Source organism: Mesoplodon mirus (genome assembly GCF_964341445.2).
Source record: "Mesoplodon mirus genome assembly, chromosome: 5".
NCBI classification, from domain to species: Eukaryota; Metazoa; Chordata; class Mammalia; order Artiodactyla; family Ziphiidae; genus Mesoplodon; species Mesoplodon mirus.
This window is the reverse complement of record NC_138980.1, coordinates 29,106,020-29,119,598: the sequence shown is the minus strand read 5'-3', so window position 1 is coordinate 29,119,598 and position 13,579 is coordinate 29,106,020. Positions and strand designations below refer to the sequence as shown.

Here is a 13,579-nt window from a genome sequence, read left to right as displayed (position 1 = left end):
AGAGTCACAGGTAACAACCTGAACTTGAGATTGGTGTCTGAAGTGGGGGTGGAATTTGGGGTGGTGGACAATCTTGTACGACTGAAGCGTTAACTTGTGGCATCTGATATCATCTCCAGGTAGCCTGTGTCACAACTGAGTTAACAGCTTGGTGGTGTTAGAAAAAATACAGGTTGGACATTTAATGCACCCTCCTGTGGATGAATATGGAGCAGAGCTGAAGACAAAGTTGACGTCAGTGAGTAAGCCCAGTAAGTTTCTCTCGTTGGCATCCATTTTGAAGTACTTTTCACATCATCTCTTGCAGAACGGTGCTTGCTTTAAAAAAAAAAGTGTGTGTGTGGTGTGTGTGTGTGGCATTTTAATCATTCAATATTTTCTTTACCAGTGCCTTAATTGCATTGTTCTCACCATACACTCTTTCTTGAAAGCAGTACATTATTTGACAGTTTGTTGACTAGATGAGAAGGGACAGTGAAACTACCACGACTCTCAAATTGTAGAAGTATCTGGTCTCAGAGACTGCTAAGGGCCTATATACCCCATTTCTAACAGAAATGTGACTAACGACGGGGATGCCCCATGTGTGGGGTCTTTCATGAATCAGAAAAGAAGTCTTCCTAGAAAAGACTCGTTTCAGTAGTCCTAGACTGTGGTACTCCAGAGAGTTTGACACCATTGGGCACTGCACCATTTTAAGAGTCCTCTGGTGAGTGGGAAGAGGGTTATTTGAAGGGAATGAAAAGAGGAGAGAACCTTCCTTGCTCAAGAGAACACAAATGGAAATTGTGGCCTAGACATTCATTCCCTTACAACTATCAGTAACTATGCACTCTTGGGAAAGTCTTAATTAACCACAGGTACCTGCAAACTCTAGAAAAACTCATGAAGAGGTACATCAGCATGTACAGAGTATGTACAGCAGCATTTTTTTCCAAGAAATTTTATTGTGGTAAAATACACATAAAATTTACCATCTTAACCATTTTCAAGTGTACAGTTCAGTGGTATTAAATATATCCACAGTCTTGTGCAACCATCACCACCATCCATCTCCAGAACTCTTCATCTTGTAAATCTAAAACTCTGTACCAATTAAACAATAACTCCCCACAGCACCTCCCCCCCCCAGCCCCAGGCAACCACCATTCTGCTTTCTGTTTCCATGATTCTGACTATTCAAATAACCTCATATAAGTAGAATAATAGAGTATTTGTCTTTCTGTGACTGGTTTATTACAGCAGCATGTTTTTTAAAGCTACTATTACTCTTACTTGAAAATGAAAAACAAACAAATAAAGCTTGAGATAGTCTATCATGAGTCATTTGGTTAACGAGAGAGAAAGGATTTTGCTTAACCTTGTTTTCTGTTTCATGTTTCTTGTTCTGCTTCTCTTCTCTGGCCTTCTCGTATGTTACTTAAACATTTTTTAGACTTCCACCTTGATTTATATAGTCTTCTTCAGTATATCATTTTGCATAATTTTTTAGTGGTTCCTCTAGGTATACACACATAACTTAGCAAAGTACAGAAACCTCAATTCCACTGAGGTCCCTCTGTCTCCCCATTTTTTAAAATATAATTGTCTTAAGTCTTTCCTCTGTATACATTGGGCACCAATCGTGCTATCATTTTACTTCAACCATCACTTCTCTTTTAAGAAACTCATAGTTAGGAGAGTCAATTTTAGTTATCCCTATTTTTACCCACTCTGATGTTTTTTTTCTCTCTACAGTTCCAAGCCTTCTTCTGTTATCATTTACTTTGTTTAGAATACTTCCTTTAGTTATTCTTTAAGGGTAGTTCTGCTAGCAATGAATACTCTTGGTTATCCTTTGTCTGAGAATGTCTTTATTTCCCTTTTACTCCTGAATTGTATTTTCACCAGATATAGAATTCATGGTTGACAGTTCCTTTTCTTTCCATTTGAGAAAAACATGCTGCTTCCTTTGGCTTCCACAGTTCAGATGAGTGGGGGGTGGTTTCCCACTGGTGTTTGGTTACAGTAAGGTGGGTATTACCAAAAAAGTTCTCTGTGTTAGGCCACCATTTTCCCCAGTTTCAACTAAGGGAAATAGGCTTTTCTTAGAGTTTTTTTTTTCTTGTCTGGGTCTGTTGTTGGTTCTGGCATGTAAGCTTCTGCAACACCCTAGCTGAGACATACAGGAGGTGATAAGGAAAACAAGGGAATTTACCACGTCCTTCCCTAGCTCTAAAGTTCTCAGTTTGCCTTCTTCCTTCCACATTTCAGAGTCTTCCTGTGCTTGTTTGTTGTGTTATGTCCATGGATTTTTAATTGTAAAAGGGATGACATGGGAGGAATGGGGCTACTCCATTTTGGGTCAAACCCCAGGTATGGAGTTTTCCTCAACATTTTATTATGAAAATTTTCAAATACAAAGTAAAGTTGAAAGAATTTTACAGTGAACGCCCATATACCATCACCTAGATTCTACCAATAACATATTACTAAATTTGTTTTATCACGGTTCCTAAAAGATAAAACTTGGAGACAACACAAATGTCCATTGACAGTATAATAATTAAAGCTACCTGCAATAATGGGGATAAATCTGACAAAATGTTTGGAGAACAAAGCACACAAAAAATATGACTATATGACTCTATTTTATAAAGTTAAAAACAAGTAAAACTATTACATAAGGATGTATGAGTAGGTAGTAAAACCATAAAGAAAAGCACAAAAAGGTCTATCTCAAAAGTCATGATAGTAGCTGATTAGTGATTAGGAAGAAGGTACTGAGTGTTAGTAGGGGGCTACCTCTCAAGTTGGATAGATGTTTACAGGGGTGATCTCTTTATAACCATGTGTTACACTGGATTATATGTTCTAATTGGCTTTCTGTATGTATATTTCACATTTTTAAAAGTATAAGAAATATGATTCTATTTTTGTTTCATACTCACAAATGTGTATATGCACATACAACAGCATATATGAATAGCATATAAACATGTAACCAATGTTTCTGTTGGATTTATTTCTTTATTACATGTTTCTTCATTCCATATACTGTGTGTAAATTTTTTTAACAATGAATGCATTATTTTCATAGACAGGATAAACAACAAAGCACTTTTCTCTTTAAAAAATTGTGCATATACGGTATTTCAAAATGATACCAAAAGTTTTAACATTTCAATAGGAAATGGGCAAAGTACATATACAGGCAATTAATATATCTGAATGGTTCAATAAATATGATATTATATTTAATTTCAAATTAAATATAAAAATTTTGCTCTATTAAATAAAAAAAGGGCATTTTTTAAATCGTTAAAAAGAAAAAACCCACAGTGGGCATGGGTGTCAGAAACTGCTTATGGAAATATAAATTGTAAAATCTTCCTGGAAGGCAACTAGTCAATGTACTTAGAATTCTACCAGTCCTTGATCCAGCAATTCAACTTCAGGGAATTTAAACTAAAAAGTAATTTTCGGGCTTCCCTGGTGGCGCAGTGGTTGAGAGTCCGCCTGCTGATGCAGGGGACACGGGTTCATGCCCCGGTCTGGGAAGATCCCACATGCCGCAGAGTGGCTAGGCCCGTGAGCCATGGCCACTGAGCCTGCGCGTCCGGAGCCTGTGCTCCGCAACGGGAGAGGCCACAATACTGAGAGGCCCGTGTACCGCAAAAAAAAAAAAAAAAAAAAGAAAAGAATTTTCGAGCTTCCCTGGTGGAGCAGTGGTTGAGAATCTGCCTGCCAACGCAGGGGACACGGGTTCGAGCCCTGGTCTGGGAGGTTCCCACATGCCACGGAGCGACAGGGACCTTGAGCCACAACTACTGAGCCTGTGCGTCTGGAGCCTGTGCTCTGCAACAAGAGAGGCCGAGATAGTGAGAGGCCCACGCACCGCAATGAAGAGTGGTCCCCACTCACCGCAAGTAGAGAAAGCCCTCGCACAGAAACAAAGATCCAACACAGCCAAAAATAAATAAATAAATAAATAAATAAATAAATAAAAATAATTTTAAAAGATATAGCTACAAGGATATTAATGGAGCAAAAAACTAGAAAAAATATAACTAACAGTAGGGGTAAAATATTAGGTAAATACATTTAAATAAATAAGTTTAAATATGTTTAACAAAAGAATTTATTTAAATGCAATGGTTTGTACTGAAGTCACTGAAAACACTACTGACGGATAATATTTATTGGCAAGTTCAAATATTCAAGGCATATGCTTAAGTGGGGAAAAAACCCACACATAATTGTAACCAACATAGGTTACAATTGCTATCTGCAATATTCCATTTTGTTAAAAACAGATTGGTGTGACTATCAGAGAGATTAATATGGAGTTCAAAGGGCTGCTAAAAGATGTTCACCAAAATGTTAACCATTTCTTTTTGTGTGGTGGCATCAAGTGCATCTTTCTTTATTTTATTTATCAAACCTTCTAAATGGGCCATGTGTTTCTTTACCAAAAAAAAAATTTGTTGGTTTCTCGGTGCCTGAAATGGCCCTCCTCTCCTGCACTGCCTCTGACTCTTCCCTCCATTCTCACTCTCTCAGTGAGGCCTGCGAGGAGCCACCCTACTCACTTTCCCAAATGAGCCCCAAATCCCCACCACACTGCTCTTCTTTCACTTTTTCCCATAACACTTATCTCCTAAAATGTTATATAATGATATTCATGGCTTATTGTCTGCTCTCTACCTCCTTCCCCCACCCCCACCTCCCAAAACTGTTCTCCAGAGCAACGATCTCTCTTTTGCCCACTGAGGTATTTCAAATCCTTTACAATGGGGCTTGGCACATAGCAGGTGATCCATACATTTTTCTTCGAATATAAATTTCTTTCTTTATTTTTGGCTGCGTTGGGTCTTCGTTGCTGCTCACAGGCTTTCTCTAGTTGTGGTGTGAGGGGGGCTACTCTTCGTTGAGGTTCGTGGGCTTCTCATTGAGGTGGCTTCTCTTTCTTGCCGAGCATGGGCTCTAGGTGCACAGGCTTCAGTAGTTGTGGCACATGGGCTCAGTAGCTGTGGCTCACCGGCTCTAAAGCACAGGCTCAGTAGTTCTGGCACACAGGTTTAGTTGCTCCAAGGCATGTGGGGTCTTCTGGGACCAGGACTCGAACCCGTGTTCCTTGCATTGGCAGGCGGATTCTCAACCACTTAGTCACCAGGGAAGTCCTCCATACACTCTTGTTGAAAGACTTACGGGGAAATAGGTTTGTTCTTGGCGGTTGTCTACTTGCCTAGCTCTCATTTACGCACATGCAGAGCTACAAGTCACTGCCCTGTAGGAACGTCGGTTTCCTCCTGGAAGAACCGGGAACCCAGGAGCCAGCAGCCCAAGGAGCTCGACCACGAACCCAGAATGGGGTCTGGACAAGTGATAGGCTCAGCCAGGGCTCTCCTCGCAGACAAGCTCGAAGAACTACATTTCCCAGAAGCTTTTGTCCTCGCATGGACTACATTTCCCAGAGGGGCTCGCGACTGTCCCTGCCCCGCCCCTCCCGGAGCTACGTGGGGCGTCGGGCGTCGGGCGTTTGCCGTTGGCTTGAGCTGATTACCCGCCAGAGGTCCGCCAGAGCGGCACCGCGTGGAGTCCCCAGCGGAAGCTTCTGTCCGGTCGTGGCAGTTCCGGAGCCTCCAGCCTGCGGCCCGCGGAACCCCCGATGCCTGGGCGAGGTGAGCGGCGGGGGGTAGGCAGGATGCGGGAGGGAGGACCGGGCTTCGGGAGGATCCGTCACCGGGGCATGGGGCACAGGCCCAAGAGACGCGAGCCGGGTCTTTGTGGGCGCCGGCGGGCCGAGAGCCGGGCACCCCTGGCTCTGTTCGCCTGCCGCCCCCAGCCATCCCACTGACGTGCCCCTGAACGAGACAGGTCGGACAATTCGTCCCCAGTGGCTGGACCCAGCCACCCTCCTGCTTCTTTCCGACCAGTTCCCAGCGCGCTGCCTGCTCAGCGCCTGCTGGCATTTGAATTTGTTTCGGGCTGGCAGTGAACGTGAGAAAATTATTTCCTCCCCTTACCATCACCCCTGCACTTCCGAGTGACAGGCTTGTTTTACGCGAGAAGTGAGTCGCCGGCTTCCCCCAGTGGCAGAGCCAGGACTGGACTCAGGTCTTTGGTTTAATGGGCCCTTTCCTCAAGACAGCAGCCCCTCCCCGCCATAGGAGAGCTGATGTTTTCCCTTTCCGAAGCAGCTTTCTCTAGAAATCTGGAAATTGTTTCCTTGACAGGAGGGGGAGGAATTGGGTGGGAATGCTTGAGGTGGAGAAAAGTTGTCACATGCACGCAGGGAGGTTAGAGCAGGTGCTCTGGAGCCCGCGGTGCCTGGAACCCTGGTGCCACCCTCCCTGGCTGTGTGGACTGGGACAAGTTGCTCCCACTCTGCCCTCAGTTTCCTGATCTATAAAATGGGGTGCTGACAATGCCAACTGTGCTGTGGGACTCGATGATGTATTGATAGGTAGTGCCTGGCACGCGGTGAGGCTCAGGGAGTTGCTGCTACTGCTGATAGAGTCCTAGGACTTTTCCTCTGAGCCAGGGAAAGAGCTGGGCCTGGACCAGGATGACCCAGCCCTTCTCTCTGGTCCTGTCTAGCCCTCGTTCCTTCTGACTTCCTTCTCTGGGGGCACTTGGCATCATTTTCAAGTGGTATAAAGGTTTCAGAGCTGCTGATTCTGAGGTCTAGAAAGCAGAAGGGGCTTCCTCCTGGTTCCCTTTTTCTTCTCTCAGATCTGGCTTCTGGAGACTTCTCCCATCCTAAGGTGAAACTGCCCAGAAAGAGGACATGGCTACTGAACAGAGGGAAGCAAGGTCTCGGGTGAGTTCATTGCCATCTCAGGTCTTAGAGATAGATGGGGTTTTTTTTGTTATTTTACCCTTAAACTGAAGTTTTCTCCCCAATACAGTCTTCACCAGGATTTGGAGCCCATGTCCTTCTGCCTTGGAAGAGTTGGTCCACCCTGGTGGATGGTGGATTGCATAGGGAATGCTTGCCTCCAACCCCCCAATCCATGGCCTGTGTTTCTCTTTTTTTTCTAATAGACACTCTTTTATTCATTAATCTCAATTCACTGTATGATTACTGAATTGATAGGTAAGATGCCACATGTCTTATACCACTTGGGGTCAGAACAAACAAACATGCACACTTGGCAGAGCTCCTTTCTGGCCTGTCTCCTTTGCTCAGTCGTGTCCCCCTCCCTACCCTTGGCCAGAATGCTTTTCTTTTTCTTTCCGCCCCTGAGAAATCCTCATGATACCTTCGCCAGGCTTTTCCCAGTCCATAGTTTTTAGTTTTTCTCCCATCTTAACTTTCTGGATCATGTGCCTTGCTTCTGTCACTCTCTTGAAAACTGATGTTGACCTGCCATTTTCATCTTTATGTTGTGAGAATGAGGGTGGGACCCCATCCAGGTGAGCCACTGTGTGAACAAAGGATAGCCATGCTGGTGGGGACATAGATGGAGAGGTCTCTTGACTCCAAGAGCAGAGAGAAGACTCCTCAGGAAGCAGCAGTGTATGGGATATCATGGGATATTGGTAGTGGAGAAGCAGTGTATACGGTGATTCCTCAGTGGGGCTTTTGAGCCAGATGGCCAGGTTTGTGCCCATCTCCTCTGTTGCTGTTAATGGGTCTTGGGCAAAAAACTCCACCTCTCCGTGCCTCAGTTTCTTACCTCTCTGTGCCTCAGCTTCTTCACCTGTAACATGAATACAGCAACTGGGCCTACCTCAAAGGGTAGATGAGAGGATCCTGGGAGTTAGTGCATGGAAAGCATTCTTATCAGGGCCGGGCACATAGTAGATGTTCAATATGTGGTGGTTGTGGTAGCTAAACGATGTTATTCTAGTTCATGATGTCTATCTATCTACTGTTGGTAGATAGAAATGACTATAGTGTCCTTCCTTTACTCATCCTCATCTAACAATAGTAGTTAACGTTGCTGGGGAATATCCTGAGGGCTTCACCTTTGTTCTCACTGTCATAGCGAAGCAGAAGTTATTACCCCCATTTTACACTTGAAACTGAGGCTCAACGAAGTCAGACAACCTGAAATCAAACCCAGGTATGTCTGGCCTCTAAGTTCATGTTAGTTATCATCCAGCCTTTCCTCTAGTACATCTTTCAGAACACAGGGCAGGCCTGGCCCCCAAATGACCAGAGTTCTCTGCAATGTGATGTTGTGTATCTTTTGGACCCATGAAATGTGGTAGTGGTTGATCTTCTGAGACTGGCTAGGACCTGCCTCTGCATATTTGGGCTACTTTTTTCTAAGCCCTTCCCATTCCATTCCAACAGAGCCAGGCTGCTCTCTTACCCAGAATCTTCTCCATCCCTGCTTGTGAGTCCTATGTGACATTTCTCCCTAACCTCACCTGCTGCCGATACGTCAGTACTATGTGGAATTGTGTGTAAAACTCAGTGACAGGACGTTTAAGACCAGAGAGAGAATATACCCACCAAGTGCTGGGTTAAAAGAAAACTTCAGTTATCGTCTTGTCTCTGCCATTGATAAAGTATGTGACCTGGTGTCTTAACTGCCCTGGACCTTGTGTTTCTCATCTCTAAAATGAGGATTGAACGAGGAAATAGTATATGGTCCTGTCCAGCGACAATTTTCTTGTTCAAATTGTTTCACGCGTTTTTCTTGTCTGCCAGTTGGATTGTAAATTCTTTTGAGGGCAAAGATCATTTCTTGTATTCCCTGCCATGTGCCAATAAATTATCTTATTATACATGCACTGCATGTTAATGTTAAAAATCTCAGAGAATAAAAACGTAAAATCACTCTTACCCCAACATCTTGAGATAATCATGGTCCTACCTTTGGTATGCAGCCCTCAGAATAATTGTCTGTGTACCTTTCTTTATTTATTATTTATTGATGTACATGTGTACATATGTATGTATGTATATTTTTATTTTATCATTTTAGCTTTTTATTTTGATAAAATACACATAAGATTAAACTCACCACTTTAACCATTTTTGAGTATATTGGCATTAAGTGCATTCACAGTGTGGTGCTACCATCACTGCTCTTTACCTCCATTGTATGGATTATCATTTATTACTTAAGCCTATGAGATAGGCGTTGAGAGGCAGTTCCTTGGATTGGAATTCTACCTCTACCACTGACCAGTGATATTGTGATTTATAATACGAAATATATATTTGGTCTTTGTCCCTGTTCCTGGCACATAATTTCCAAAACCCTTGTGATTTCCTAAGTGGTTAGTAATATATGCTTTTTATCCCTGAAATTACTTCAGAGCAATGAAGGCACAATGGGTGTGTTTTGTATCCACACCAGAGTTTATGTTAATGAGGTTACTTTTGTACCCCACCTAAGGATGCGGGCTGATTGCCAGGGGAACCAACCTTGATTAAAGTGTTGGAATTTTCAGTCCTGCCCCCCAATAACCCCTCTTATCCATCTGTCACCACCCTAGGAGATGAAAGTTGCATCAGTCGCCAATGGTCAGTGATTTAATCAATCGTGCCTATGTAATGAACCTCCATAAAAACCCAGAAGCGTTCAGAGTTCTTCCAGGTTGGTGAACATGTAGAGAGTCAGAGAGAATGGTGAATCCCGAGAGAGCATGGAAGCTGTGCACCCCTTCCCTGTGCCGCTCTTTCACCTGCCAGTTCCTATATCTTCTTTTATAATCAACCAGTAATCTAGTAAGTAAATGTTTTCCTGAGTTCTGTGAGCCACTCTGGCAAATTAATCAAACCTGAGGAGAGGGTTGTAGAAACCTCCAATTTAGAGCCAGTCAGTCAGCAGCACAGGTAACAACCTGGACTTGTGATTGACATTGAAAGGGGGCCAGTCTTGTGGGAATCTGACACTATCTTCAGGTGTCAGAATTGAGTTTAATTGTAGGACACCCAGCTGGTGTCCCACAATTGCTTGGTGTGTGGAAAACCCCCCACATCTGGTGTCAGAAGTGAAGTAGTGTTGTATTAAGAGTAGCGGAGACATGCAGGAGGAGTGAGTTTTCCCTTCATACCAGCTGTGTGACTTGGATAAATTTCTCTTTGTTTTCTCTTATGTAAAATGGACACAATAATAGTACCTTCTTCATAGGGTTGTTGTGAAGATAAAATAAAGATATACACTAAAGGTTAATATAAAGCTCTAAGAATAGTACTTAGCCTGAAAAAAGCATTCAATAAATTATAGCTATTTTAATTTCCATTATTACTGTCCTCAAGCTTTAGGGAGCACAGAGTGCCTTCAGTTATTTAACCTAGTCTCTGTCGGTGATTATTGAGGTTGTTTCCATTTCTTTGCTGTTACTAACACCATGATAAATGTCCTTGCATGTGCATTTTTGTTCAGTGTTCATTATCAAACAAATATAGTAATTGGAGAGTTAAAGAGTATGCACATTTTAAAGCTTCTAATGTATGTTATCAAATTGCCAACAGGAAGATTATTCTAATTAACACTCCCACTAATGGCCTTAATACCTCCACCCATCTCTTGTAGCAGTTAACTCGGAGCCTGGTTCATACTTCATGCTACTCAGTATCTATTTGTCATTGGTCAGTTGTTCATTAAGCAAATGACCTGGAACCTTCAGAACCTAGAATAATATAGAAGCATTTCATGGTAGCCCGTCTACTCCCCACTGCCGCCTTTTTCACCCTGTGTGATGGGTGGTCCTGGGTGAGCTGAGATGCTTGTCTCTACAGGTGTCAGTGACGTTTGAAGATGTGGCTGTGTTCTTTACACGGGATGAGTGGAGAAAGCTGGCTCCTTCTGAGAGAAACTTGTACCAAGATGTGATGCTGGAGAACTATAGTAACCTTGTCTCATTGGGTAAGGAAATTTTCCCTGTAGATACAGAGTTCAGAAATTGGGATACCTCAGCATCTGATTTCCTGGGTAAAAGCCCTGGGTCATTAAAAACTTTAGCTGAGTTTTGCCTTAGCACTGTGCAAACTGGATCTCCATAAATAAACCTGAAAACCTTTTTCTCCCTCGTAGGTATGGAATTGCCCCATGGATGGGACAATCTACAGAGCTGCACATTAGAAATTCCCTCACTGCAGGCAACTTTTTCCCACTATGACTGAACTATGATGTGTTTGCTCATCTCTTAACAGAGAGCATCCCTCAACCTTTTTCTTTGACCCAACACTGGCTTTTTTCAATTCTCTTTTACAGGGGTCAGCAAACTTTTTCTGTAAAGGGCCAGGGAGTAAATATTTTCAGCTTTGTGGGCCACATATAGTCTCTGTAACGTATTCCTTTTCTTTTTTTTTTTTTGAACCATTCTTTGCTCAAGGGCCATGCATAAACAGACAGTGGGCTAGATTTGGCCTATGACCCATAGTTTGCTGACTGCTGCCATCTTTCAAAGGGAGCCAGATAGTGTTTTCTCATTTTAAACAAGCTACTTGGTACATAATCCTTTCCACAGATACCTGTTACAAATATTAATTGAATCTGTACATTTAACATACATTTAACAGTATATACATATTCCCTCTTGTATAGAAAGCTATTAGCACCCTGTTAATCAAGTCTGCATGTTTATCATACTTCACTAACATACAACTAAATGTTACATTGCCCCTTGCTTTTACCCTAACACACCCCTCACATTGTGGGGGCACAACTGGAGCATCCCACAGAAGTTCTCTGTATCATCCTTTGAGTTTTCCGCTCAGATCTCAGATACCTCTTTGTGTCAAGGCAAAATCAAGTCTTTTTTTTTCTTTTTCTTTTTTTTTCTTCTTTTTGGTCTATGAGCAGGACTCCCATTTTCCAAACCCGAGGTGATCTCCCTGTTGCAGCAAGGAGAAGATCCCTGGAAGGTAGAGAAAGAAAGCCCTGGAGGCTCCTCTCTAGGTGAGTGGGTGCGGAATCTCTGCAGGCAGCAGTCTGGTAAGTGAGTGCATGTGCAACTCGGAGATGTTGGTCGGGGAATTTTCTGCAGGTTCTCAGTCCTGAAGAAGTTTTGGAGAAGGGATGCTAAGGCCCCTAGTCACAAGCTTCCTCTTCTTCTCTGATAATTACTGCACAAGTGAATCTCTCAGGATCTTTTCTCTTGTGATTTCCTGTTGTTTCAGAGGAGGGCTACATTGCCATGCATTCATTCAGCAAACTTAGTGCATTTAAGGAACTGCAGATAATTCATTCAGACTGAAGCTCAGGGTATATGGGAAAAGAAAGAGATGAGGAAGGAAATGAGATTAGAGAGCCAGGTGGGGGCCACACTATGAAGTGCTTTGGTACAGTTCTTAGGGATGGGAACTGTCCATGGATGACTGGAAATAATTGAAGAGTTTCAAGCAGAAGAGTTGTATGGTTGTTGATATTTTAGAAAAAATAGTCTGAGTCTGAGATACTTTAAACGTCCTTCAGTAAAGGCTAAAGAAGCTGAGGTGGGTCCCTACACTGGCACACAGCACCACAGTCAGAAAGCAGCAGCCCTGGTGTGGGCAGAGCTCCAAGCTACGTGAAGGACTAAAGCAAGTTACGATGCATTATTATGACATATCGCCATTTATGTGTAAAGAAAATTACGTGGGTGTTTGTCTATATGCATTATGTGCGTGTAAGTGCCAAGAGAAAGGTCGGGGGACACCTAAGCTGGTAACTAGTTACATTTGGATTGGGACTGAGAATGGGCATTAATGAAAGGGGACTTTAGTTACATGCAATGTTATTAAAATTTTCACAGAGAATATATTCATGAGTCCTTATTACACAGTTTCAATTAAATAAGAATGGTTACTTTGGAAACACTGTTGGTCCTAGATTTGAAGTGAGGAAAAACTAGAGGTGGGAACCTTCTGGAGATTATTGCCTAATGTAGGCAAGACATTACCTGGAGGAAGGCATGTGCAGTGAGTTCAGGAAAGAGGAGAGGTCCCTTTATTAAGGGTATAGGACAGGTTTGGTGTGGGATGGGTTTCATTTGAAATGTTAGTGAAATATGGGTAGAGGTCACCAGTGGACAGCTGTAGAAGGTAAACAGGGTCAGAACTCAACAGGGAGGTCAGGGAGCCATCAGCGCAAAGGTGGCATTTGAAGCCTTGAGCTGAGCAGATGAGGGACCGGAGGAGAGGACAGAGTCCCAGGAAACCTCAGTTTTATGAGGTGGGTTAAGAAGGAAGAATCTGTGGCTGAGCCTGAGAAGAAGTCACCAGAGGAGAAAACTGGCAGATTGGGCTGTCATGGAAGTTGAGGACTGAGAGCTGTTGACTTGGGGAGGCCAGGGCTCTGGGGGAGCCAGGTTCTAAGCCTCGCTCACTGCTTCCCTGTCCCGTGATAAACAGCAGTGCAACCTTGGACAGAAGGATGCAGGTCCTGCCCTGGCGGAGCTCAGTGGAGGTGGAGGCTAATCGCACACAGGGCTGTGGAATGACAGCCTCCGGTGAGGACCTCGGGGGAAGAGCCGCAGGTGCTGTGAGAACGGGGAACAGGAGGAGTGCTGTGGGCAAGGCTTCCCGAGGAAGGGCCGGATCCCACATTGTGAGAAGCGTTCAGGCACAGGAAGAGCATGTCCGAGAGTCCAGACAAAGGAAGCCGGTGTGTGGAGACGGGAACAGGGAGAGGGGGCCGGGACCTGA

At 43.6% G+C, this 13,579-nt stretch overlaps 1 protein-coding gene across 1 annotated transcript in view; it reads left to right on the top strand.

Moving 5' to 3' along the window:
- Positions 1 to 5,574: 5,574 nt before the first annotated feature.
- Positions 5,575 to 13,579, top strand: part of LOC309804398 (zinc finger protein 354A-like) — a gene marked incomplete at its 3' end in the record, with an annotated part of 34,346 nt that continues 26,341 nt past the window's right edge. The window contains exons 1-4 of the mRNA XM_082621746.1: positions 5,575 to 5,663; positions 6,718 to 6,805; positions 10,691 to 10,817; positions 11,757 to 11,888. Coding sequence (XP_082477872.1) covers positions 6,773 to 6,805; positions 10,691 to 10,817; positions 11,757 to 11,888 — 292 coding nt within the window. The 5' untranslated portion in view covers positions 5,575 to 5,663; positions 6,718 to 6,772. The remainder of the gene's footprint in view (positions 5,664 to 6,717; positions 6,806 to 10,690; positions 10,818 to 11,756; positions 11,889 to 13,579) is intronic.